We start from the raw sequence: 22,030 nt of genomic DNA on the forward strand, positions 1-22,030 counted from the left end.
AAACTTTTCCTTCCGGCTGCAGAGAGGCGGCGATTTTCCCGGGCGAGCAGCAAAGCAGCATACCAGCACTGGGAGCCTGAGCGGACAGGAACTTCCTGGAAGAGGTGATCCTCGAACCCTGGCCCAAGGCCACACCGGCACCGAAGCAAATGGCCCGGGAATCCACAGACCCGAGTCCCCCACCCCCGGGAGAGCGGCCGCCGGGCGGCCGCCAAGTCCGGACAACGGCTCGGAGGAGTTTCGGGAGATCCGAAAACACCATCCCGCGCGACGATGAACTCGCACGCGGAGACCCGGAACGCACCTTCCTCAGATAGGTTACGGGGAGACACCGGAGGGAATTGAAAAACAAAAATCCCCAAACAAACAACAACAAAGATGACAGGAACATCCGAGAAGCGGAACGCGAACTCACCGCCGCTGGGCTGCCCGGCCTCCGTAGCGCCCGCTGTCTGAAGAGTCCCGTAGCCTAGGCAGCCAGCGGCGGACTTGAGCCAGATATCGCGAGATACCGCAAGCCTCGCGAGATTTAGCTCCGGTCCCCCCGACGGGGCGGGAGCGCTTTCCGGGGGTTATGGGAGGGCTCTGGCCAGGGGTATGGGCTCGCGTCGTATTCTGTGGCTGGCGCCGGGGCCACCCTGGAGCCCGGACTAAGACGGCGAAGGGGGTAGGACTTTTTCTTAGGCCAAGGTGGACGGAGGCCAGAGGTGAGGAGAAGGCGGTGAGGCGGCTCGGGACGTGGAGGCGCCTGGGCCCGGGGTCGGGCTGGGGTTGGGCCGCCGAGGCGCCGCGGCGGCCGAAGAGCACGAACCGCTTCGCCCGGGCACAGGAGGACGAATGGCGGCGGCGGAACAAGACCCTGCTCACCTACGTGGCTGCGGCCGCCGTGGGTATGCTGGGGGCCTCCTACGCCGCCGTGCCCCTTTATCGGCTCTACTGCCAGGTAGGGGTCCGCCAGGCCTGGGAGGGTGGGGTGCAGACAGACACCCCCTCCCCCCAAGCCGGCAGTCACTGAGAGTCGCCGGTCCATGTGTGTATAGCAATCAGTCACTCTGCAGAAATTCACTGGACTGTGTGTGTGTTGATAGGACACACACACACGCACATCCTACTTCCTGCGATCAATCATTTCGCTGGATCCGGGGGGTGGGGGTGGGGGGAGGACGATCTCTGTCCCCAGCCATCAATCACTCAAGGTCTGTCCTAGGTTATCTATAGGTCGGGTACCAGGTTTACACAATGACTAGCCCAAGGTCATCTGGCATTGAGGGGGGGCGGGGCAACAAGTGAATCCAGTCTCTGTAGTAAGCGTCTTCCCACCTCTCAATGACCTTTCTTGATTTCTCAGCTCCACCCTCACCAGTAAGCTTCAGCAGCCTCCACAGGCGGTACCCTATGATGCGTTTTGATACCTAACCTGTATTCACACATTCATGCTGTGAATCACGTGTGGTTTAGGAGCTAAGCTCCACTGGAAGTTGATCTGAAAAATGTGAGGGGTGAAAGGCATCTGTTTTGTTTCTTTCTTGTATAGTACTTTAGATCTGGAGTAGTACTATGCACCTGAATGTGCTTCCCAAACCCAGAAGCATCCACTTCACCCAGCAATCTGATAAGTCTCATGGATTTTTCCTGCTTGAACTGGCTGTGAACAGCCATCCTCAGATATCAGATATATTCCCCCTCCCCCATAAATCTAAACAGTTTGTAGGCTTTGGCTGGGTCATAGGACTGCCTGTGGAAATTCTTAATACACATGACAAGGCTTGCCCACTTGGGATTCCGGTTAGGTCTGGGAATAAGGAACAGGACCTTGGGTTCAAAGTCATGCTACAAGTGAGAGCTATATTTCATGCAGTTAGTGTGTCAGAAGGTGTTTCTCAAACATTGCTGTACACTGGAGTCACATGGAGAACTTTGAAAAATCTTGATGCTTAGGTCAAGGGCTTTACATCTAAATATTTGAGAGCCTGACATCTGTAATTTTCACATATTTCTCAGCATCCACCAGAGTTGGAGAGTCACTAACTTAATCCAATGATTAGTATTCATGGCAGGTTTTCTACTCTTTCCTGACACCATTGTTCATGTGGGGCTTACTTCTCCTAGCTTTACCAAGACTAGCTTACCTTTTAAAAGATGAAACAGCCTATGCCAAAAGGGCATTCATTACTTTCTACTCCTAAAACCAGGCTGTGAATTTTTTAACCTAGGCTGGAGAGGACCAAGGATGAACCCCCACACAGATTATCAGCAGAACTAAATCCAAGTTAAAAAAATTTAGATTCTCTACAGGGGCTGAAGGGAGAACAATTTTGCTCCTTTGAGAACATTTAGTAATGCTTGAAGATATTTTTAGTTGTCACAACCTGGGATAAGGGCAATAGTGGTACAAGGTAATTCTGATATCTAACAGGTCAAGGTTAAGGATGCTGCTAAATATCTAGCTGTGTAGAGGATAGCCCCACCTTTCCAAGAAAGAATTATCCCACCTAAAATATCATTAGTGCTGAGACTGAGAAACCCTGCCCCAAACTGGAGAAATTAATAATATTGTCCCTTCATTGCAAATTGAAAAAGGTTAATTTGTAATCCTAAAAGCAAGTTGGATGTTAAACAGTGGTATTTCCATAAGAACACATTTACTTCTGGAATCACAGTGTTTTAGAGCAAGAAATAAACAATTATGTAAGCCACTGTATTGCAGTGATCTCCTTTTATGAACATATAAAATATGACCAAAGAAAGGTTCATTCAGGCCTGGCACTAGTGGCTTATGTCTGTTATCCTAGCTGCTCAGGAGGGTAGATCTGAGAATTTTGATTCAAAGCCAGCCTGGGCAGGAAAGTCCTTAAGACTCTTATCTCCAATTAACCACTAGAAAACTGGAAGTGGCACTGTGTCTAAAGTGGTTGAGCACTAGCCTTAAGAAGCTGGAGAGCAGTGCCTAGGCTCTGAGTTTAAGCCCCAGGACTGACCCCCCTCCCCCCCAAAAAAAGGAAAAAAAAAGATTTTCAGTTTGTTGCAGAACTAGACATGTCTATGACATCGTTTCAACTTTATTTTAATTTCTTAAAGAATTTAGCTTAGACACTTTAACAATCTATACTCATATAATGTATTAGGGTGTCTTTTTTTTTTTTTTTTTTTTTTTGCCAGTCCTGGGCTGGCTTATTTTGCTCAAGGCTAGCACTCTACCACTTGAGCCACAGAGCCACTTCTGGCCATTTTCTATACATGTGGTGCTGGGGAATCGAACCCAGGGCTTCATGTATAAGAGGCAAGCACTCTTTGCCACTAGGCCATATTCCCAGCCCCCAGGGTGTCCTTTCAAATAAGAGACATTAAAAAAAAATTAAGTGACAAATTGTTTAGGAAAAGGAGCTGTTAAAACTTAAGCATTAAAGCACTCTAAGGCAGAAGATGATGTTTATATCTTAAAGACAGCGACTTGTTCTCTGACACATCTTTTAGTGTTACAATGTCATTTGATAATGTTGCATGGTACTTGAGTGCAGCTAGGCAATGTGTGACAAGCAAAAGATAGTAATACTATATTTTGCTAGGAGCCTTCCCCTACCTGCAAATTTGGTGTGTTTTTCCCTAGTAAAGCAACAGGTAAGTTATCTGGAAGTCAGAATTCTGGTAGCCTCAAACAGTTGAATAACAGCCCTGGAAGTAAGGACCTTTTTTGTTTGTTTGTTTTAAAGTATCTGATGATAAAATAATGGCAATGAAGAAGTGTCAGACATAGGTTACTTTTATGCCTTATGACAGGTTGATTCAATGACCAAAGAAACCAAGTTCTGATTAACAGTTGATACCTATAAAAGATGAAAAAGTGTAGATCTGTGCATAGATGTAAGATGATACAAAACATTAACCAGCCTGGGGAAATATGCCTTAGAAAAGCAGACTATATAAGAAAAACCTACAACTTAGTTTGGACTATAAAAGATATGATATGAAAGCGGATCAGACAGGATCACAGAAAAGTGAGAAAAGTGGTAATATTACATGTTTTCATTGATATGACTAGGTCATGTTGAAGGGTCATGAATAGTAGTTAATATAAGTTACTAGCAATAAAGGGAAGTATGTTTAATAAAAGATTAAGCAGAGCTGAGGGCCCTCAGTGGCTTAATGCCTGTGATTCTAGCCACTTAGGAGGCTGAGATCTTAGGGTATTGGTTTAAAGCAGGCAGGAAACTCTATGAGATTCTTAACTCCAAAAGGCTAATCAACAAAAAGGAAGTAGGTCTGTGACTTAGGTGTTAGAGTGCCTGCCTTGAGCAAAAGCAGCTTAAGGACAGAGCCCAGGACAAGAGTTCAAGCCCCAGGACCAGCAAAACAAAGATTAAGCTGGAAAATCTGAGTTGTAGCATTAATGACACTAATTTGCTTATTTGTATAATCTGATTTTCCCCAATGATTCATTTTTGACCATGCCAGATAACCATGGGATGGCTGAAAAGCATGTAACAAATGACAGGCTCTTTCCTCCCCAAAGAGGGCAAACCATTGCTAGGTATAGGAAATGGTCAGTGATGTGTAAACTTGGCTCAACTGGAATATTTACTTGTCTTTAAATTTTTAATTTTATTCAATAAGTGGATCAATTTCTAAAAATACTAACTTAGTATCTTTCTTTTAGACCACAGGACTTGGTGGATCAGCAGTAGCGGGGCATGCATCAGACCAGATTGAAAACATGGTGCCTGTTAAGGACCGGATCATTAAGGTGACCTTCAATGCAGATGTGCATGCCAGTCTCCAATGGAACTTCAGACCTCAGCAAACAGAAATATATGTAAGTGAGTTATGCAGCCAGTAGACTATAACTCACTGCAGTATAATTTTTTTTTTTACCATATCTACATCCATCTAAATTTCAAATCATTAAAAGGTTTCATGACTAACTCCATTCAGTTATTTATGGAATCTTAGGACTTTTAAATGACTACATGCTAGTGTCCTTTACCTAATGTAGCAAGAGTATCTACTTTAACCTTTTGCTTTGTTCTGCTTTGCTTTAAGCTGGTATCACTGGTAACCCAGGCTGGGCTCAAACTCACAACTGTCCTGGCTCAGCTGCCTGAGTGCTGAGATTACAGGTGTGCACTAATACACCCAATTATATTTTGACTTCTAAGTGGCTTAGTAGAAAAAGTCAGCTTGGAACAATGAAACAGATAAAACCCCAGAGTAGTTTATTGGTTTCTATCAAAATTTTCCTGTATAAAAGGAGAAAAAAAAAAAGGGATGTGGTAGTACTGGTGATACTAAGTACTAGCAGTACTAAGATCTTATACAAGCGAGGCAAGTAACCTACTACTGAGCTAATATTCTGGTAAGAAAAAAAAATTTAAGACTTTTAAAACAAATATTTTGATCATATTAAACAATGAATTCACATTATAATCCAGTATGTAAGTCCCCTAAAATTTTCAGTGGATTTAAGCTTGAACTTTGGTCACTACATATTAGCCACAAAGATCTAATTTCAAAATTTATTGGAAAACCATTAGAAATAATTTGTTCTTGTTCAGTTTACTAAACCTGACTGAATTTCTTCAAGGCTTACGTGTTTCCTACAGTATGATTTTGCACATTAATTCCAGTGACATGGTAATATTACAGGGTATTAATTGTGAACCTGGTACAAGAAACTATCCATTGGAATTTTTTAAGTTTGCTACTACTTTTTCAAAGCATTTTGTTGTTGTTGTTCAGTAAAGGTTCTAGTCAGTCGGATTTACTGTGGTTATAAATTTAATTTACTCTGACTTAAGTTTAATGTTAATACCCTTCTTAAAATACACATAACCATTCCAGTTTATGTTATAAAGAAGTTAGGCTTTCTGGGTATGGCACCAGTGGCTCACACCTGTAATCCTAGCTACTCAGGAGGCTGAGATTGAGGATCTGCTGGAAACTAACCTGGGCAGGAAAGTCTGTGAGACTCCTATCTCCTATTAGAAAAAGCCGGAAAGTGTGCTTCAGGTGCTAGCCGTGAGCAAAAGGAGCTCAGCGGGGCTGGGGATATGGCCTAGTGGCAAGAGCACTTGCCTCGTATACATGAGGCCCTGGGTTCAATTCCCCAGCACCACATATACCGAAAATGGCCAGAAGTGGCGCTGTGGCTCAAGCGGCAGAGTGCTAGCCTTGAGCAAAAAGAAGCCAGGGACAGTGCTCAGGCCGAGTCCAAGCCCCAGGACTGGCCAAAAAAAAAAAAAAAAGAGCTCAGGGACAATGCTTAGGCCCAGAGTTCAAGCCCCAGTACCAGCAAAAAGTTAGGCTTAGGCTGGGATGGGTTTGGCATGTCCTTGTATACATGTAATAACTTAATTTGCAAATAATTGCTTGGCTACTTCAGGTATAGAAGAGCATAATCCATAATAGCACTTGTTCTTCATTGATTTAAAATCCAGATGTTTGTGGGTTATACTCACATTTTAGTGAATCTTAGTTTAGATAAGTACTATGTGTAATGGAAAATGAGTAGTAGAGTAAAAAAGGAGCCATGTATGTTAAAGTGTTGCTAATGTATACTCTCTAAACAGGTGGTACCAGGAGAGACTGCACTAGCATTTTATAGAGCTAAGAATCCTACTGACAAACCAATAATTGGAATTTCTACATACAATGTTGTACCATTTGAAGCTGGGCAGTATTTCAATAAAATCCAGGTAAACAATGTACATATACAATATGATAAAGGCCTATGAAACTGTCTACTATGAAACTTTTTTTTTTTGGCCAGTCCTCGGCCTTTTACTCAGGGCCTGAGCACTGTCCCTGGCTTCTTCCCGCTCAAGGCTAGCACTCTGCCACTTGAGCCACAGCGCCGCTTCTGGCCGTTTTCTGTATATGTGGTGCTGGGGAATCGAACCTAGGGCCTCGTGTATCCGAGGCAGGCACTCTTGCCACTAGGCTATATCCCCAGCCCCTATGAAACTTCTTACAACACCATAGTAGTTACTTGTAATATCTAAAAATCATTTCTTTTAAACTTCAAGCTGTTTATATCTTCTTTATTTATACCTGGCTGTGTAGAGATTAAAAGCCCAATTAAATGAATATCTGCTTTTAAGATTAATTTGATTCTCATTTCTTGAATGAAAGCCAGTTGAGATGGAAAGATGGTATTCCTCTATCATAGAACTTAAAGTCAAGAAATGAACCGTTCCTTTGTTCATTGTTTTGTTTTAGGTACTAGAACAGTTATTAAACAAGTATCTTTCTGTAATTTCCAGTGCTTCTGTTTTGAAGAACAAAGGCTTAATCCCCAAGAGGAAGTAGATATGCCAGTGTTTTTTTACATTGATCCAGAATTTGCCGAAGACCCAAGAATGGTGAATGTAGATATCATCACCCTTTCTTATACTTTTTTTGAAGCAAAGGAAGGGCAAAAATTGCCACTTCCAGGCTATAATTGAAGTAACAACCAAGACTTGCTTCAAATTTGTGATTTTTGAAAAATCATGTGTCCTGCCTTCTCTGAAGAGAAATATTCTACAATCATGTAAATTGAAGCTTCTATTTTTAAATGGTTCTGACTTTCTTTTTCCCTAACCCATCCCACTTAAAACCAACAAGTTCAGCTTGTACCATAAGAAACCTACATGCTATGAAGAAGAAATGACTGTTTAATAAGACTGACAGTATTAAAAGGGACTGCTTTATACTATATATATGTATGTATGTATGAGTTTGATAGTCCAGCTTAATTTTATAGTTGCTTTTTCGATTAGTAACCCTTCATACATCTAGCAGTGAATCTGAAAAACTTTTAAAGAATTCATGTTCCAGATTGATTAGGCCAGAGGCCAGAACTTCTGGCTGCATTTATTGCTATCTCCAAAATATTTTGCTGCCCATTTTCTTCACTGTTAACCCTCACTATTTTAAATACTCCAGGTGAAGAGAGAGGAATCACTGAGGACTCATAGGTTGTTTTTTTTTTAATTATTTGGAAATTATGGTAGTGTTATTGAAATAAAATGCAGGAATTACATGATGTTGTGTTAGCATTTACCTTCATATTTCCAACTCTTAATACTAAAACACAAGGATGGAATTGTGAACGTGTCGATGTAAAAGTTCTTTTGAAAACAAAACTGTAAAACAAAGATTATTTTAATAGTAATTTTTTGTTGTAGTTTGTGAAAATGATGCACAATTGAATGTTTCCCATTTTCTTTGTTCCAGTTACAGATGTTAATTATGGTAGAAGGAAAAAGCATTTAGCATTACAAAGAAATTCATATGTAAAAGCCACCTGATGCATAGTTCAGTAGTGATTTGATTCAGGGCACTTGAAATATAACTAAGATACAATCGTCAAGTCTTTACAACAATCCTAAACAAAACTATTATTTAAAAACTAGCGCAAATTGACTTTTACATTCAATTTTAATTAAATGAAGGCACTCATTCTTACTAAAGTACACAGTTAGCTTCTCACATTTCTTGCTTATTACATGTATTCAGTCATTTTGTAGTTGAATAATCTTCACCTATTATCACGGTTGTGCCATCAGTTTTCTATGTAGGAAGTCCTATGCAAGGGAAAACTGTAGTTGAGCTGGTTGTCCTAAGTACTAAGCAATTTTCCTTCTTATGAAGTTTGAGTATTTCTTACAACCAACTTTTTTAGAAATAAATCTTGAGCCATTGTCAGGAACCGCAAATGTTATTCCAGAACTGTTACTCTCCTGTCAAAATTCCATGGTAGAAGAGAGAAATGGCCTGCCTTGGTCTTCCTATCTTGGTAGCTCTTGTCTTCCAGGCCTGAAAGTTGGACAGGATCTGTTCTTTAGAGAGCTGGTATCCTTGTGCTGCTAGTGGACTAGTAATCCGCTTTAACCTAAAATAAGGAGCAGAAACTGACCCATCTCCATCTTGACAATCTCCCTCACTCCCTGATGACTTTCCTTTTTCTAGTGGGAGGCCGGAGGGCCAATGTCAAGCAAAGGAAAAGAAGGACTATGCTTCTATGGTGGAGAGTATGAAGGGAATAAAGATAATAAGTCACTGGAAACCGGGCATTCATTAATGAATAAAGGGATGGACAGTACAGTAAGTAGAGCAAGTTAGAGAATTAACACTAATAGGTTCTACTGGTAACCATTTCACAGGTAATGACCACACATTTAAGTCAAATGTCTGGTTTCAGTGATAGTCTTCTATTGAATGCCTACTGGCATTAGTATTTCTATATCAGAAACCAACTTCTGCATTTATTTTATTTTATTTTTTTTGCCAGTCCTGGGCCTTAAACTCAGGGCTTGTGCACTGTCCCTGGCTTCTTTTCGCTCAAGGCTAGCACTCAGTGACTTGAGCCACAGCGCCACTTCTGGCTTTTTCTACATATGTGGTGCCAAAGAATTGAACCTAGGGCTTCATGTATACGAGGCAAGCACTCTTGCCAGTAGGCCATAGTCCAGACCCAACTTCTGCATTTATAATTGACAAAATCAATGACAAATTTATGTACTTCATGAGTGAACAGTAGTTGTTTGAGTCATGCAGAGGAACTCATATTTCACTTATGTTAGACTCTGGTATATCTTAGGATATGCAAATAATATAAAAAATAGCAATGATATAGAAATGATAAGGTATGTGAATTGTAAGTTGTATAAATTGAATTCTTATACCTCAACGGTCTCTATGACTTTTAGATCCTTTGTGGCAATGAACATCAATTTCTTCATAAATAGCTCTGAAACAAAAAAAGCCACCATGGCAAAAACGTTATTATATATCAAAGTACTATGCTGCTTTTAAACTGCTAGAAACATATCTAGAAATATGGGCTAAATTCCAATGTGGCAATTCTTACGCCTGTTAAAAGAAGATATATATATATATATATATATATATATATACAGTATATATATATATATTATATCTTCTAAGACCATTCAGTTTTGTGATTTAAAGCAAAAATAAGGAGGAAAAATTCTTATCCTAGGCTCATGAACAACCTGCTGTAAAACGTCCAGACCTTTCCTGCAAGATTCTGTACTTTGCCTACAAAGTTTCCTGGAAATCAGCAGACCACCAAAGAAACTTAGCCACTCTAGGCCCTACAAAGAAAACCACAATGGTAGCATTCCAGAGCTCTACCTCTGTAGCTTCTTTACAGTTCTCACCTTCAGTACCTGTGAGAGTACCATATCTACTAACAGCCATACCTAGTTAATCTGAGTATAATAAAGTTTCTACCTTCTTGGATGCAAAGCATAACATTTAAGTTTTCAAAATTATACCGAATTTAGCCAGTTCCTTAAACCACTAAAATATTCAGTGATGCATATATCTACTTAAGCAGCAATGTAACCTAGAGAAACTCCATAAATCCTGCAGTAGGAAAATAACATTGGGTTCTTAAATCCATTAACATTAATTTTTAAATGATTTCAAGAATTGGTGAGTATGTAAGGATTTAAACTTGGTTGTGGCCAAAGCCATCCATGGAACATGGGGAGTAGGGCATGTCTTTGGACAGGAGACTGCTTCTTACCCCATCCCATTGCTGGCACATAAGATAGAGGCCTGGTGCTATACCGTATCCAAAAGTATGAGAAGTGCAGAGATTTTGTTTTCAAATAGCCCAGGTCATGCTTGGTAGCTATACCTGTGCAGGTTGCCAGTCGTTGACCAGTGATTTCCATACACTTGAGCATTTTTAACAATTCAGTAGGGGGCTACCTTTCTATAATTCAGAGGATATAAAAACTCTTGTGTACCTTTCATCTAATACATGGTTGACTGGCAGGAAATCATAAAATAATGGTGTTTTAAGGATTTAAAATTCAAAAGGAATTTCATATTAATCCTTAACTCGTTTTATATTAATATTTTATTCGTCTTCATATATGGTAAAGACTAAAAAGTTCTTATATGTAAGTTTCTTTAAATTCTCTGAGGACAGTTACAATACTCTTATTGTACTAACTGAGCTTTTCAGTGAACAGTGTCCTTCTCAAGTTAGAGAGAAACTGGCTTTCTAAGAAGACATCTGCGAAGAAACCACTGATGCACATATTGGTTCCAGGGATTTTTTTTTTTTTTTGCCAGTCCTGGGGACTGGACTCGGCCTGAGCACTGTCCCTGGCTTCTTCTTGCTCAAGGCTAGCACTCTGCCACTTGAGCCACAGTGCCCCTTTTGGCCATTTTCTGTATATGTGGTGCTGGGGAATCAAACCCAGGGCCTCATGTATATGAGGCAGGCACTCTTGCCAGTGGCCATATCCCCAGCCCCGATTTTTTTTTTTAATGTGCAACCCCAACATTTTTATTGTTAGTCACAGGCTGTGAGTGATCAAGACCATTAAAGCAATAGCCACCAGAACATTTCATAAGTTATGTGTAATAAAGTCATCAATCTTTGTCAACACCTAAATAAAACTAAATGTATATATAACCAAGCTAGGTTAGCTGCTAACAAAGAGAACCAGAAAAAAAAATAATTATTTTATAAATGACTTACTCTGTGGTAACAGCAGGAGCTAAAGGATCAAATTCCATTATCTCGTAGTAATTGGGTGGCTGGCTGTCATTGTTTATCATTGCTTTAGGTGAAACAAATAGACCAGTTAATATATGGTAAGCTTGTCACAGAATAGACTATATTTTACTTAGTGTAACAAATCTAATTTTTAATTTAAAGCCTTAAATACAAGATTCTAAGAAATAAAACCTAAACAAGCAGACAGGTGTTCAGTTGCTCATAAGTTCAACAAATCTATGTATAACAAGTAGTTTCCAAATGTCAAAGTGTCATTTATCTTAGTGTTCCAAATATGACATTCAGTTCAACACATTTTTATAATATAATGGTATCGGCCCTGAATTTACTCAATATAGCTTGAAAATGCAAGTGAGCTTCTCTAATTTCCCCTCTCTGTCCATCTGTTTTCACTTCCTAATGAGTCCTAGCAGACTCAGATATTCCCACCAGTTTCCTTATATTTGATACAAATAACGAGGTCTCCTGTACCTGGGTGATTGCCGGGCAAGGGTGGTAGCCTTTGGTTTGATGGTGTTGCTGTGATGGTCTGCAGGCTGACTGGCTGTAGTAATTCTGAATTTGAGTGTTCTGGTAACTGAAGAAAGCACACTTGTTCAAACACAACAGTCCACGTTAGGCAATTTTATTATTATATACTTAGGCTTCCAAGTGTCACTGTGTCAAAAGCCTTAGGCACTTGATTGGATAAGAACTAGTAAATATACTTTAGGGTTTTTTTCTTTGTTTTTGCTAGTCCTGGGACTTGAACTCTGGACCTCCGCTCCTTTAGCTCAAGGCTAGCACTCTATCACTTAAACCACAGCACCACTTTTGGCTTTTTCTTTGATTAATTGGAGCTAAGAGTCTCATGAACTTTCCTGCCTGGGCTGGCCTTGAACTGTGATCCTCAGATCTCAACCTCCAAAGTAGTTAGGATTATAGGTGTGAGCCACTGGCATTACTTTAGATTTTATGTAAAATATTTTTTAATATTTTATTTAAAAATACTTTTTAAATGTTGCTCTTAAAAAACAATTCTTCAGTCTAGATTTTCTGTTATTTCACTTTGAATATAAAATCTCAGCCTCCAACAGGAAAAAACAAACTAATCTACAGAAAGGTGCACAATGATATCAAAACAGGATGATGATTCAGTGTATAGCCAGGTACTGGTGGCTCACTCCGGTAATGATGGCTGTTCAGGAGGCTGACACCTGAGTATCGCAGTTTGAGCCAGCATGGGCAGGAAAGTCCATGAGACTCATCTCCAGTTAACTACCAAAAAGCCAGCAGTAGACCTGTGGTGGAGTATCATTCTTTAGTGAAAAAAAGCTCAGAGACAGCCCCGTGTTCTGAGGTCAAGCCCTAGAACTCGTACAAAAAAACAAAGCCCAAATAGTAAATGATTAACTAGAAATATTTGTTCCTGTCCTTTTTCTTTTCCTAAGTCCTGGATACCTACTGTACCTTATAGACACTATTATTGAAGTAATAAATAGGACAGTCCAAGCTCCTGTCTTCAGGTTGCAATCAGCAAATGCAAGTCAATGTCAGATGGCATAATGCTACAGTAAAACACTGATAGGCACTGGTCAGGAAATGTGTAACCACTGTAGATATTTAAGCAGTGCCCTGCTGACAGGGGCCTTCTGACTATCTAGAGGACACTTGTGCCCAAGGGTCTGAAGTTGAGGTGGCCAGTGTGATTGGAACAGAATGGAGTCATGATTGGAGTAAAGAGGAAAAAGGTAACAACACTAAAAAGGTTCCCACAAGGTCAGATCAGCATCTCAAGTTTTTACTAAATGAAATGGAGGGAGAATCAGAGGTTTTAAGTGGATGCATGACAATGATGACTTTTAAAAGACATTGCTCTGATTTCTAGGATTAGAATGTAAGATAGGGTGGGAGTGGAAGGAAGGGCATGAAATAATGACTGTACAAGGGAAGGCTTTGGAGAAGTGGAGGTGGTGAAATACTTTTGGATACCACATACTTTTGAATACAAAAGATAAAAGGTAGAGGTCAAGCACTTTCCATGTGAGTGGGAAAGTGGAGTGATGTAGGGGGTTTGCAAAAAGCCCACTGAGCCAGGTGCCAGTAGCTCATCTCTACATCCTAGCTACTCAGGAGGCTGAGATCTGAGGGTTGTGATTTCAAGCCAGCCTGGGCAGGAAAGTTTCTGAGACTCTTTATCTCCAGCTAACCACCATAAATCTGAAAGTGGCACTGTGGCTCAACAACACTAGTCGAGTAAAAAAGCTCAGGGACAGCTCCCAGACCTTGCGTTCAGGCCGCAGGACAGGCACAGGAAAAAAACCAACAAAAAATAAAACCAACAAAAAAACTTGTGAATAGACTGGGAAGAAACCAAATAATCACTTTTTATGTGAGAAGTGGATAGGAGTTCTGAGTTTCGGGAGAAGATCTGGACTGGAGGCATGAACTTGTAGGTAAACATGAACTTGGTTATTTCAACACATAAAACCAAAAGACCACAGAGGAATGAATGTCAATAGAGAGGAATCTGAAGCCTGAGCCCCAAGTTTCCAGTTCTGAAAAGTCAAGAGAGAAGGAAGGGCCAGCAAAAAAGACAGAAAACAAAGATGAGCAACAGAAGAACTAACTGAATACTACCTGCCAGCCATGTGACTGAAAGGAAGCATTGAGTTTTATACATACTGTATTTGCTTTTGTTTTTGCAGTGGTTGGAATTGAAACTCAAAGCCCATGTGCATCCTACACAAATACTACTGTACTTCTACCATCTAGCTATATCTCCAGCCCACATATTATGATCTTGAACTATCTTATAACATAAGTGTCACTCAACTTGTCTATTTTCAAAAGATGGACAAGGAAATAAAAGTCTTCACAGGGCTACATCAACACAGAATAAACAAATGCTGAAAAAATAATATGAGAAAAAAATAACCACTGCTTTTGGGCTATGATACTCTGCTAAGAGCCAGAAGAGGGTTGTGTTACTTACATTATGGTATGTGTGACTTGAGGTGAAATTTTGGCTGGTCCTTTGGGCAAACCTAGGATAGTGTGATAACACAGCATGATTACCCTACAGTGAGAACACAAATGCAAAAGGTAAGATGATTTTCCTAGTCTATAAACAAAACTGATCCCACACCTTCAAATTGCAGAAAAGTAAGACTTTTTAACAATTATCTTCTGGTTTCCATGCCCTTCAGATTAGGAAGCTCACATTTTAGGGGGAGCAAAGTCATAAAGCACTATTTTTTGGCAGTAGTGGTCCTAAGACCCTGAAATGTACATGGTACAGTAATATGAACAGAGCCTCAGTCTCTCCATCAGAGAGTAGGTATAGCCACATCACTTTGTAGAAGAGAGTAGAGGTTACAAAGGAAGGTGGGAGGGTGCCAGTGCTAGGAAAGGTAGACTAATAAACATCATCCTTTTCCCCACTGAACTTATACAGTAACCATTTAAGGACAATGAAAATACCAACAACCTATTTGGGAAAAATGAATTCTCCCCCTCCCCCATCTCCTTTATCTCCTCTCCCCTTCCTCTCCCCACTTTCTCTCTTCCCTCTCTTTATTGTATTTCCTTATTTGAACAAATCATGACCTGAGCCCCAAAGACAGCCATCAGTGATGCCAGGGCTCCAGGAGAAGCCCCGTCATTTTCCCACAAGGGGCAGGAAAAGAAACAACAATGCTCACCGTGGAACTCCCTAGCCGTGCCTTCCTATCTGCTCTCATATCCCAAACCACAGGTAACCTTTATGTGGCTGTAGTGACAACGGACAACAGGAAATTTTCCTTTCCATTTACGAGAGTTGTGCGATCCGAAGAGGATGAGGAGAACTGTTATTTTTTATTTTATTTTCTTTTTGCCCTGCCATTTGGCCACAGGCACATCACAATAGAGGAATGTATGGTATCTCTGGCTAATTAATGCTCCAGCCTCATGACTGGAGAATAGCAGAGGAGTTCTAGGATATCAGTAAGTTCGAGAGAAATCACAAAAATAGAAGACTTCAGAGAGAAAGGGGAGAGATGTTAAAGATGTTTATGAAATTCTGGGCCTGATCTGTTGTATTCATGGATCCGCTATCAATGAGGATGCCAAAAGCATTGAGAACTAAACACCACCCTGCTATCTGGACCTTAGATTCGCCACTGGTGGAAACAAGTAGATTCAAACAGCATTGCACAGACTTCAAAACTTTAGCTGACTTCAAAACCACAATCCACAGAGGCAGAGTGAAAAGAGTCACATTAATCTAACCAAGCTGTTTGATTATTAAAATCAAAATATCAACAACATTCTGGACACATTAAATGAAGATTAAGAATCTCATAGTAGACAGTAAAAAAATGCCCCAGAGAGAATCCAAGATTTCCAGGCACATAAAGTGCATTAAGACAACCAATATAAATGGATATCAAGAGAACACAGATGTTGGAATTATCTCACAGAAAATTTAAAGCAGCTATTGTACAGATGCTCTGAGGAGAAATTTGTGACACTACAAAAAAAACCAGGAAGTATCAAAGAAACAATATAAAAAAGGGTGGAAATTTTAAAAGTGGAAACCATGTATGGCAATATCACAGTGAAATTCCTTTATGCAATTAATATATAGGAATAAGCATAACTGAAATAGTTTCAGTCATGGAGATTAAGCTCCCAAACAAAATGAGGACAGGAAAAACAGTGAATTAGTGAATTTGAACACAGCTCACAGAAATTAATCTGGACAATAAAGAGAAAAAAACTAAATAATGAAATTAACAGGGCTGGGAATATAGCTTAGAGGTAGTGCTTGCCTAGCATGCATGAAGCTCTGGGTTTGATTCCTCAGTACCACATACACAGAAAAAGCCAGAGGTGGTGCTGTGCTGTGGCTCCAGTGGTAGAGTGCTAGTCTTAAGCAAAAGCAGCACAGGGACAGTGCCCAGGGTCTGAGTTCAGACACCAGGATTGGAAAAAATGAGAGAAATTAACAAAATCTAACCCACCTCTGAGCTAACACAGATCTAACAAAAGTATTAAAGAAATAAAGGTCCATGGGGTGCCAGTGTTTCTAGCCTTTAATCCTAACTACTTAAGAGATAGAGATCTGTAGAATCTCCTGAAGTTCAAAGCCAGTCTTGGACAGAAAAGCCTACTAGACTTTATTTCCAAAATAACCACAAAAAAAACAGGGATGGAAGCATAGCTCAAGTGGTAGAACACCAGCCTATCAAGCAAACTGACTAAGTGTGAGACCCAAAGTTCCAACAAGTACTCACTTTCAAAAAGAAAAGAAATAAAGGTTGAAAACCTCATAACTTAGTGAAAGACATAAACCCATATATTCAAGTTCTGCTTATGGATTAAATGCTAGCCCCTGCCTTCCTCAAGCTTGTTCAAGTCATACTTTGAAAACCATATGGCCTTATTTGGAAAAAGAAAACAAGAAGCCATTTCCACATATTACATTGTTTTATACTGTAGGGCTACATAGGCAAGGAGATTGGAGACACAGAGGAAAAGGCCATCTGGAGAATACAGACAAAGAAGCTAGACATAGGGTCAGGAAGCCAAGGAATACCATGTCTCCAGATACTGGCACAAGAAGAGAACAGATTCTCAGACTTCTTGCCTCCAGAACGTTAAGAATCAAGTATCTGTGGTTTTAAACCACATAATTTGTGATAATTTTCTATGACAGAAAGTAGGAAACTAATATACTCAGCCAATCCCAAATAAATAAACCAAAAGGCATCATGCCCAGACATCACCAACTACTCAAAATTAGAGACGAAAACAGTATTTATAGCAGCCAGAAAAGACAACACATTAGCTATCAGAAGAGCAATGCTTCAAGTCAACGAAGAAGTTTCATTAGAAACTATTTAGGCTACTGAAGTATTCAAAATATTAGAAGAGTATGAGTGAACAACTTTTTAAAGTTGCAAAAAGAACTGCAAACCAGAATTCTATACTCTAGTGAAACTACCCTTCAGGAACAAATAAAATAAAATAAGTAAGACTAGAAGACTTTGATGCTGATAGAACTGCTAAGAGGATTAAAAAAGAAAGCAAAACTTCAGGCCCTGTCACTTGCTCCTTATAGGAAGTACATAATTTTATGGTAGGCACTTGTGGCTTACGCTTGTAATCCTAGCTACTCAGGTGGCTGAGATCTGAGGATTGTAGTTCAAAGCCAGCCTGGGCAGGAAAGTTGGTGAGACACTTATCTCCAATTAACCACCAGAAGTGGAGCTATGGCTCAAAGTGGTAGAGTGTGAGCCTTGGACAAAGGAACTCAAGGACAATGCATATGTCTTGTGTTCAAACCCCATGATTAACAAAAAAGAAAGAAAAAAGAAATGCATAATTTTTTGTGTGAAATTTTTTGTCTTTTCACAGCTAACAACATCTATTACCAAAAATTTGGACTTTGGTCAATATGAAAGGTAGAAACAAAATGTCTTGCAGTTTAACTTACATTTTTCTAACTATAAATAAATAAATAAGTGTCATTTCAAATTTTATGGGTCGTTACTATTTCTTTGCCAATGATCTATGAGTTCAGACATGCTGCTTACTATGTGCAAGTTATATTCACTCTAAGTCTCAATATTGTGCATTACACAAATGAAATGCTGATTACAATACTGAAGCAAGAACTTTGGAAATGATTACAGGAACTTAAAAATTACATATCACTTGTTATGTGCCAGGCATTTCATGTGGCCATTACTCTTAACTATTTTGAACCTTTTATCTCTTTCTTTTCCTTTGTCTTTATATTTGTTTTGTTTTCCTCTACCTCTTGTTACTACTAAGAAATAACAGACAATTTATTACCATTTCTTGTGTAACATGATAATGGTTCTATTAGGAATTTTTTATACATAGTTGTAAAGATTCCTAGAAAGTATTCTTAGAAGGGAAATTAAGTTTCACAGTGTCTAAAATCCAACCATAGGTCTTATAGCTTAGTAGGAAGCAGGACTGATTCCAGTATTTGTCCACTTCTAAACTTTATACTGTTTGCTATTATGTTCACCATGTGCTTTTACGCATAAAGAATCAGATGTTATGGTTTTAGTTCCCTAGTGTTAGTGACATACTTACAGAGATATTTCTGTATTTTCTGAAGCTAACAAATCTACTTGTGGATAAAGACTGGGACTCAAGTTGTTTGTTACAACAGGATTTGGAGGGCTGACGCCTGGAAAATAAAATGGAGTTGTTTGGCTTTAGAACATTTTCCACAGAAAATGAACAAACATAAATAGATGATTTTAGAAATTTCCTGTCACCATAAAACCATAGGATTTTCCCAAAAGGAGATGAAAGTGCATCATTCATGGGGGGAGAGGGAAAGAGAAATGGACAGAAAGACGAGTTATTCTCTGTAATGAAAAGAGGTTATTGTATAGGGACCACATACTATTTTGTTGGGTTTCTGAAAATCTCATTTCTTGTTCTACTCAGCATAAAAAATAAAAGCTTATAATTTATACAGAGCTGTTCTCCAACCTCTAATCTCTTAACTTCCCATAATATCAAGTGAGGTATCCCAAAGGGAATAATGTATATCCTACTTGAAAATTTCTGATTAAAAAACAAACAAGATACAAGTGCTGGTGGCTCATGGCTGTAACCCTAGCTACTCAAAAGGCTGAGATCTGAGGAGTGAAGTTGGAAACTAGCCAGGGTAGGAGAGTCCATGAGACTCTTATCTCCAACTAAACACAAAAATAAAAATAAATTTAAAAAAACACTGGAAGTGGAGCTGTGGCTCAAGTGGATGAGTACTAGCCTTGAGCAAAAAAGCTCAGCGACAGCTCCTCAGTCCTGCTTTCAAGGATCAGCACACACATACACACACACACACACAAAACTCTCCAATACAACCCTCCACAAATCTTGCTAGCTTATATAAGTAAGCAGGCAATATTTTAGAAGTGAAGAAAGCTCTAAGAAAACCTCAAATTCAGTGCCACTGAATATTTTTGCTCTGGAAATGCCAGATAATCGAAGAGAAAAACCACAACTAGATTTTAGCATTTTTCCCTTATTTTGGAACTTGATAGAAACAAGGTCAGAAGTAGGTAACAAAATAGTTATATAAGATGTGTAGCCCCAAGCCTACAATGAGCTGTATCAACATCATTTCCTTTACCTTCACAGTAGCCCAATGAGGACACTATTATAAAAGAGAGTCTCAAAGGTTAGGTGCTTAATTATGGCAGAACTGGTTTTTCAACTTTTACTTCTCTGACTCCCTCTATATTTTCCCTCCCCTTTCTACCACCACATGGATGATGACTCATAATTCCTGAGTTCTTCTGTGTGCAATTTAGTCAGTCCCTTACTTAATGCTGTGGCAAACCAGAGAAACCCAACAATAATAATATATGGGTTAGTATGTGGATTCATTGGGGACTGAAGTAGTGGCTATGAGCTGGACAACCTCTACAGAGTATGTGAATTAAATTTCAGGAGAATTTAAACCAGCAGGATGAGTTTAAAGACCTCCCATTCCTGTATAGGGTCTGACCCAGCCATTTGCCAGGAAGTAATTACATCTGAGAGAATTCTCTGATACTCAAACTTCCTCATTCTCTAGAAGTATTTACGACACCAAGAACTGGAGCACTATTTCATCTCCAGATCTTCTGATGGTGTGAAAAGGTCCCCACTGTTTATTTACTTAAGTTTGAAAACTGAGCATTCATGTTGTTGAGTTCTCCTTGAGTGACTACAGGCACCAAAGAGTTGGGACTCAGGTCCAGAAGATCACAAGATGGAGCAGAAGGCTCACTGCCAGTCTGAAAAGAAAACAAACAAAAACAGAATTCAGAAAACAATAGGGCATGAGATTTATCATATTATTTCCCCATAGATTTCACTTTGGAGAAAGTAGGAGCCTATTTGAATTGCATTCTGAAATACTTCGTTCAATGGGTAACAAGAGTATGAATTACAAAAAAAAAAAAAGTATGAATTACAGCCCACCATCCACACGGGTTCCTGCTTGATTTGGGACGCTCCTTAGAACTTCTAATTTAAGGCAAATGAATGCTCAGTATCGCCCAAACCACCTGAAATCTGCCAATGCATGTCTCTTTCTAAGCTCTGTTGTAGGTAAGCCTCGCTTCTTACTGTGCAATTGGTAAAAGTATTCAGTTGTGTACTTTATAACATTCCTCATGACTTACACTGGTGGCTTCCTTCTGGTTCCCCCTTTGCTCCAACAGCCTCTGTTGGTTTCGAGTAAACCTGTTTGAATAGCAAAAGGCAAATACTTAAGATGGCTAGGAAAATGCTGCAAAACTTAACCATTAGTACAAGTACAAATATTTGTATCCATAAGAAATGCAAATATTCTGGAATGAGGAGAACAAGCCTTATCCACTACGAAGAAAAAACAAAGTGCTTTAACTTGTTAAAAGTTGTTCAGATTTGTTTTTGCAGTACTGGGGTTTTAAATTCAGCACCCTACATTTGTGAGTTCTGTAATTTGGGCCACTCCACCAGTCCTGAAAATAGTTGTGCAAAATTAATAATCCCATCAACCAGAAATTGGTATGTAGATTCTCTTCCAGATTTTTTGTTTCTATAGGACTTAATTTTGTTTGGTTATTGAAAGTCGTCTATAGCTCAGGTGGGCCTCAAACTTGCAATCTTCCTGCCTCAGCCTGGTAGCCTCTACAAATTTCAAGCCTCTACAAGGCAGACTATAGAATCTTCTCTAGAGTTTCCAAAAATAAATGCAGCCCTTCTCACACCTTGCTTGCACTTACTTAGCTTAGTAACACCTATTTGGGATTCCTGACCTAGAAGATTTTAAGTTCATATTCTATGATAATGAGTTATTGTAATGCATTATTCTATGATAATGAATTGTTACCATAATGCATTATTCTAAGATAATGAACTATTATTGTAATGCATTATTCTATGATAATGAATTGCTATTGTAATGAGTTATTATTTTCAGTTACCAAGATTGTCAAAATTTGATACATCAGCCACAAGAAACTAAAACATCAAACTAATATTTCTTTTAGAGGGGAAAAATTCTTCCTGAATCTCAGGAATCAAGTGTTTTTGTCTCTAATTTACTGTACTCACTTTGGCGCCCATGGTTCAAAGCTGAACAAGAATGAACAATTCACAAAACGAGGACAATTTTCTAACTTCTAGATCACATCAACATTCTTCCTTAAGGAGGCCTTTAGAGCTCTCCCAAATGAAAATCAGAAGGCAGTGCTATCCTGCAAAATATCTGTCCTTGGATATTTCTCCTCCTTGCAAAGATTTATGTCACAGAAAATGAAGGGCAAGAATTGTGAATCTGTTCAGTGCTAAGAGAAAAATCATGGTCCCAGGGCTTATAACATCAGTCAGGCCCTGTCATCTTTTCTTACAAACTGCTGCTGTCCCTGAGAAGCAGTGAATGTGAGATAGTGAAGGAAAAAAACTATCATTTTATACTTTTGGTTTTATTTTACTCGTTTTCTT

At 39.4% G+C, this 22,030-nt stretch overlaps 3 protein-coding genes across 8 annotated transcripts in view; 1 reads left to right on the forward strand and 2 right to left on the reverse strand.

The window, feature by feature from the left end:
- The window catches only part of Stxbp4 (syntaxin binding protein 4), a 121,864-nt gene extending 121,313 nt beyond the window's left edge, over positions 1-551 (reverse strand). For 2 of the 3 annotated variants that reach the window (XM_048366824.1, XM_048366826.1), the window contains exon 1: positions 416-551. The gene's annotated coding sequence lies outside the window, so the exon portion shown is untranslated. The remainder of the gene's footprint in view (positions 1-415) is intronic. The other variant, XM_048366825.1, reaches the window with a different exon arrangement.
- Positions 547-8,688, forward strand: LOC125366249 (cytochrome c oxidase assembly protein COX11, mitochondrial). Of its 2 annotated transcripts, none has more exons than XM_048366829.1 (4): positions 547-943; positions 4,655-4,810; positions 6,564-6,689; positions 7,257-8,688. In XM_048366829.1, the coding sequence occupies exons 1-4, from the start codon at positions 575-577 to the stop codon at positions 7,437-7,439; spliced, it is 834 nt and encodes a 277-aa protein (XP_048222786.1). In that variant the 5' UTR covers positions 547-574; the 3' UTR covers positions 7,440-8,688. The 2 variants fall into 2 exon arrangements, with proteins under 2 accessions (XP_048222786.1, XP_048222787.1); XM_048366830.1 differs by having other exon boundaries at positions 7,213-7,447.
- The window catches only part of Tom1l1 (target of myb1 like 1 membrane trafficking protein), a 38,340-nt gene continuing 24,982 nt past the window's right edge, over positions 8,673-22,030 (reverse strand). Inside the window, exons 9-16 of one of the 3 annotated variants that reach the window (XM_048366828.1) lie at positions 20,725-20,785; positions 20,217-20,334; positions 18,632-18,728; positions 14,514-14,565; positions 12,011-12,116; positions 11,501-11,582; positions 9,663-9,727; positions 8,673-8,793 (exon numbers count right to left, since the gene is read on the reverse strand). In XM_048366828.1, coding sequence (XP_048222785.1) covers positions 9,664-9,727; positions 11,501-11,582; positions 12,011-12,116; positions 14,514-14,565; positions 18,632-18,728; positions 20,217-20,334; positions 20,725-20,785 — 580 coding nt within the window. In that variant the 3' untranslated portion in view covers positions 8,673-8,793; position 9,663. Of the gene's footprint in view, positions 8,870-9,662; positions 9,728-11,500; positions 11,583-12,010; positions 12,117-14,513; positions 14,598-18,631; positions 18,729-20,216; positions 20,335-20,724; positions 20,786-22,030 lie in introns of those variants that run through there. The other 2 variants (XM_048366827.1, XR_007213825.1) reach the window with 2 other exon arrangements.

Source organism: Perognathus longimembris, chromosome 17 (genome assembly GCF_023159225.1).
Source record: "Perognathus longimembris pacificus isolate PPM17 chromosome 17, ASM2315922v1, whole genome shotgun sequence".
Lineage (NCBI taxonomy): Eukaryota > Metazoa > Chordata > Mammalia > Rodentia > Heteromyidae > Perognathus > Perognathus longimembris.

What these genes read in the sequence shown, in the direction of transcription:
- LOC125366249 (XM_048366829.1), top strand. Translation starts at nt 575, where the DNA reads ATGGGAGGGCTCTGGCCAGGGGTATGGGCTCGCGTCGTATTCTGTGGC. An exon ending in TTTATCGGCTCTACTGCCAG is followed by an intron (nt 944 to 4,654) that starts GTAGGGGTCCGC and finishes TCTTTCTTTTAG; the next exon opens with ACCACAGGACTTGGTGGATC. An exon ending in AGTATTTCAATAAAATCCAG is followed by an intron (nt 6,690 to 7,256) that starts GTAAACAATGTA and finishes TGTAATTTCCAG; the next exon opens with TGCTTCTGTTTTGAAGAACA.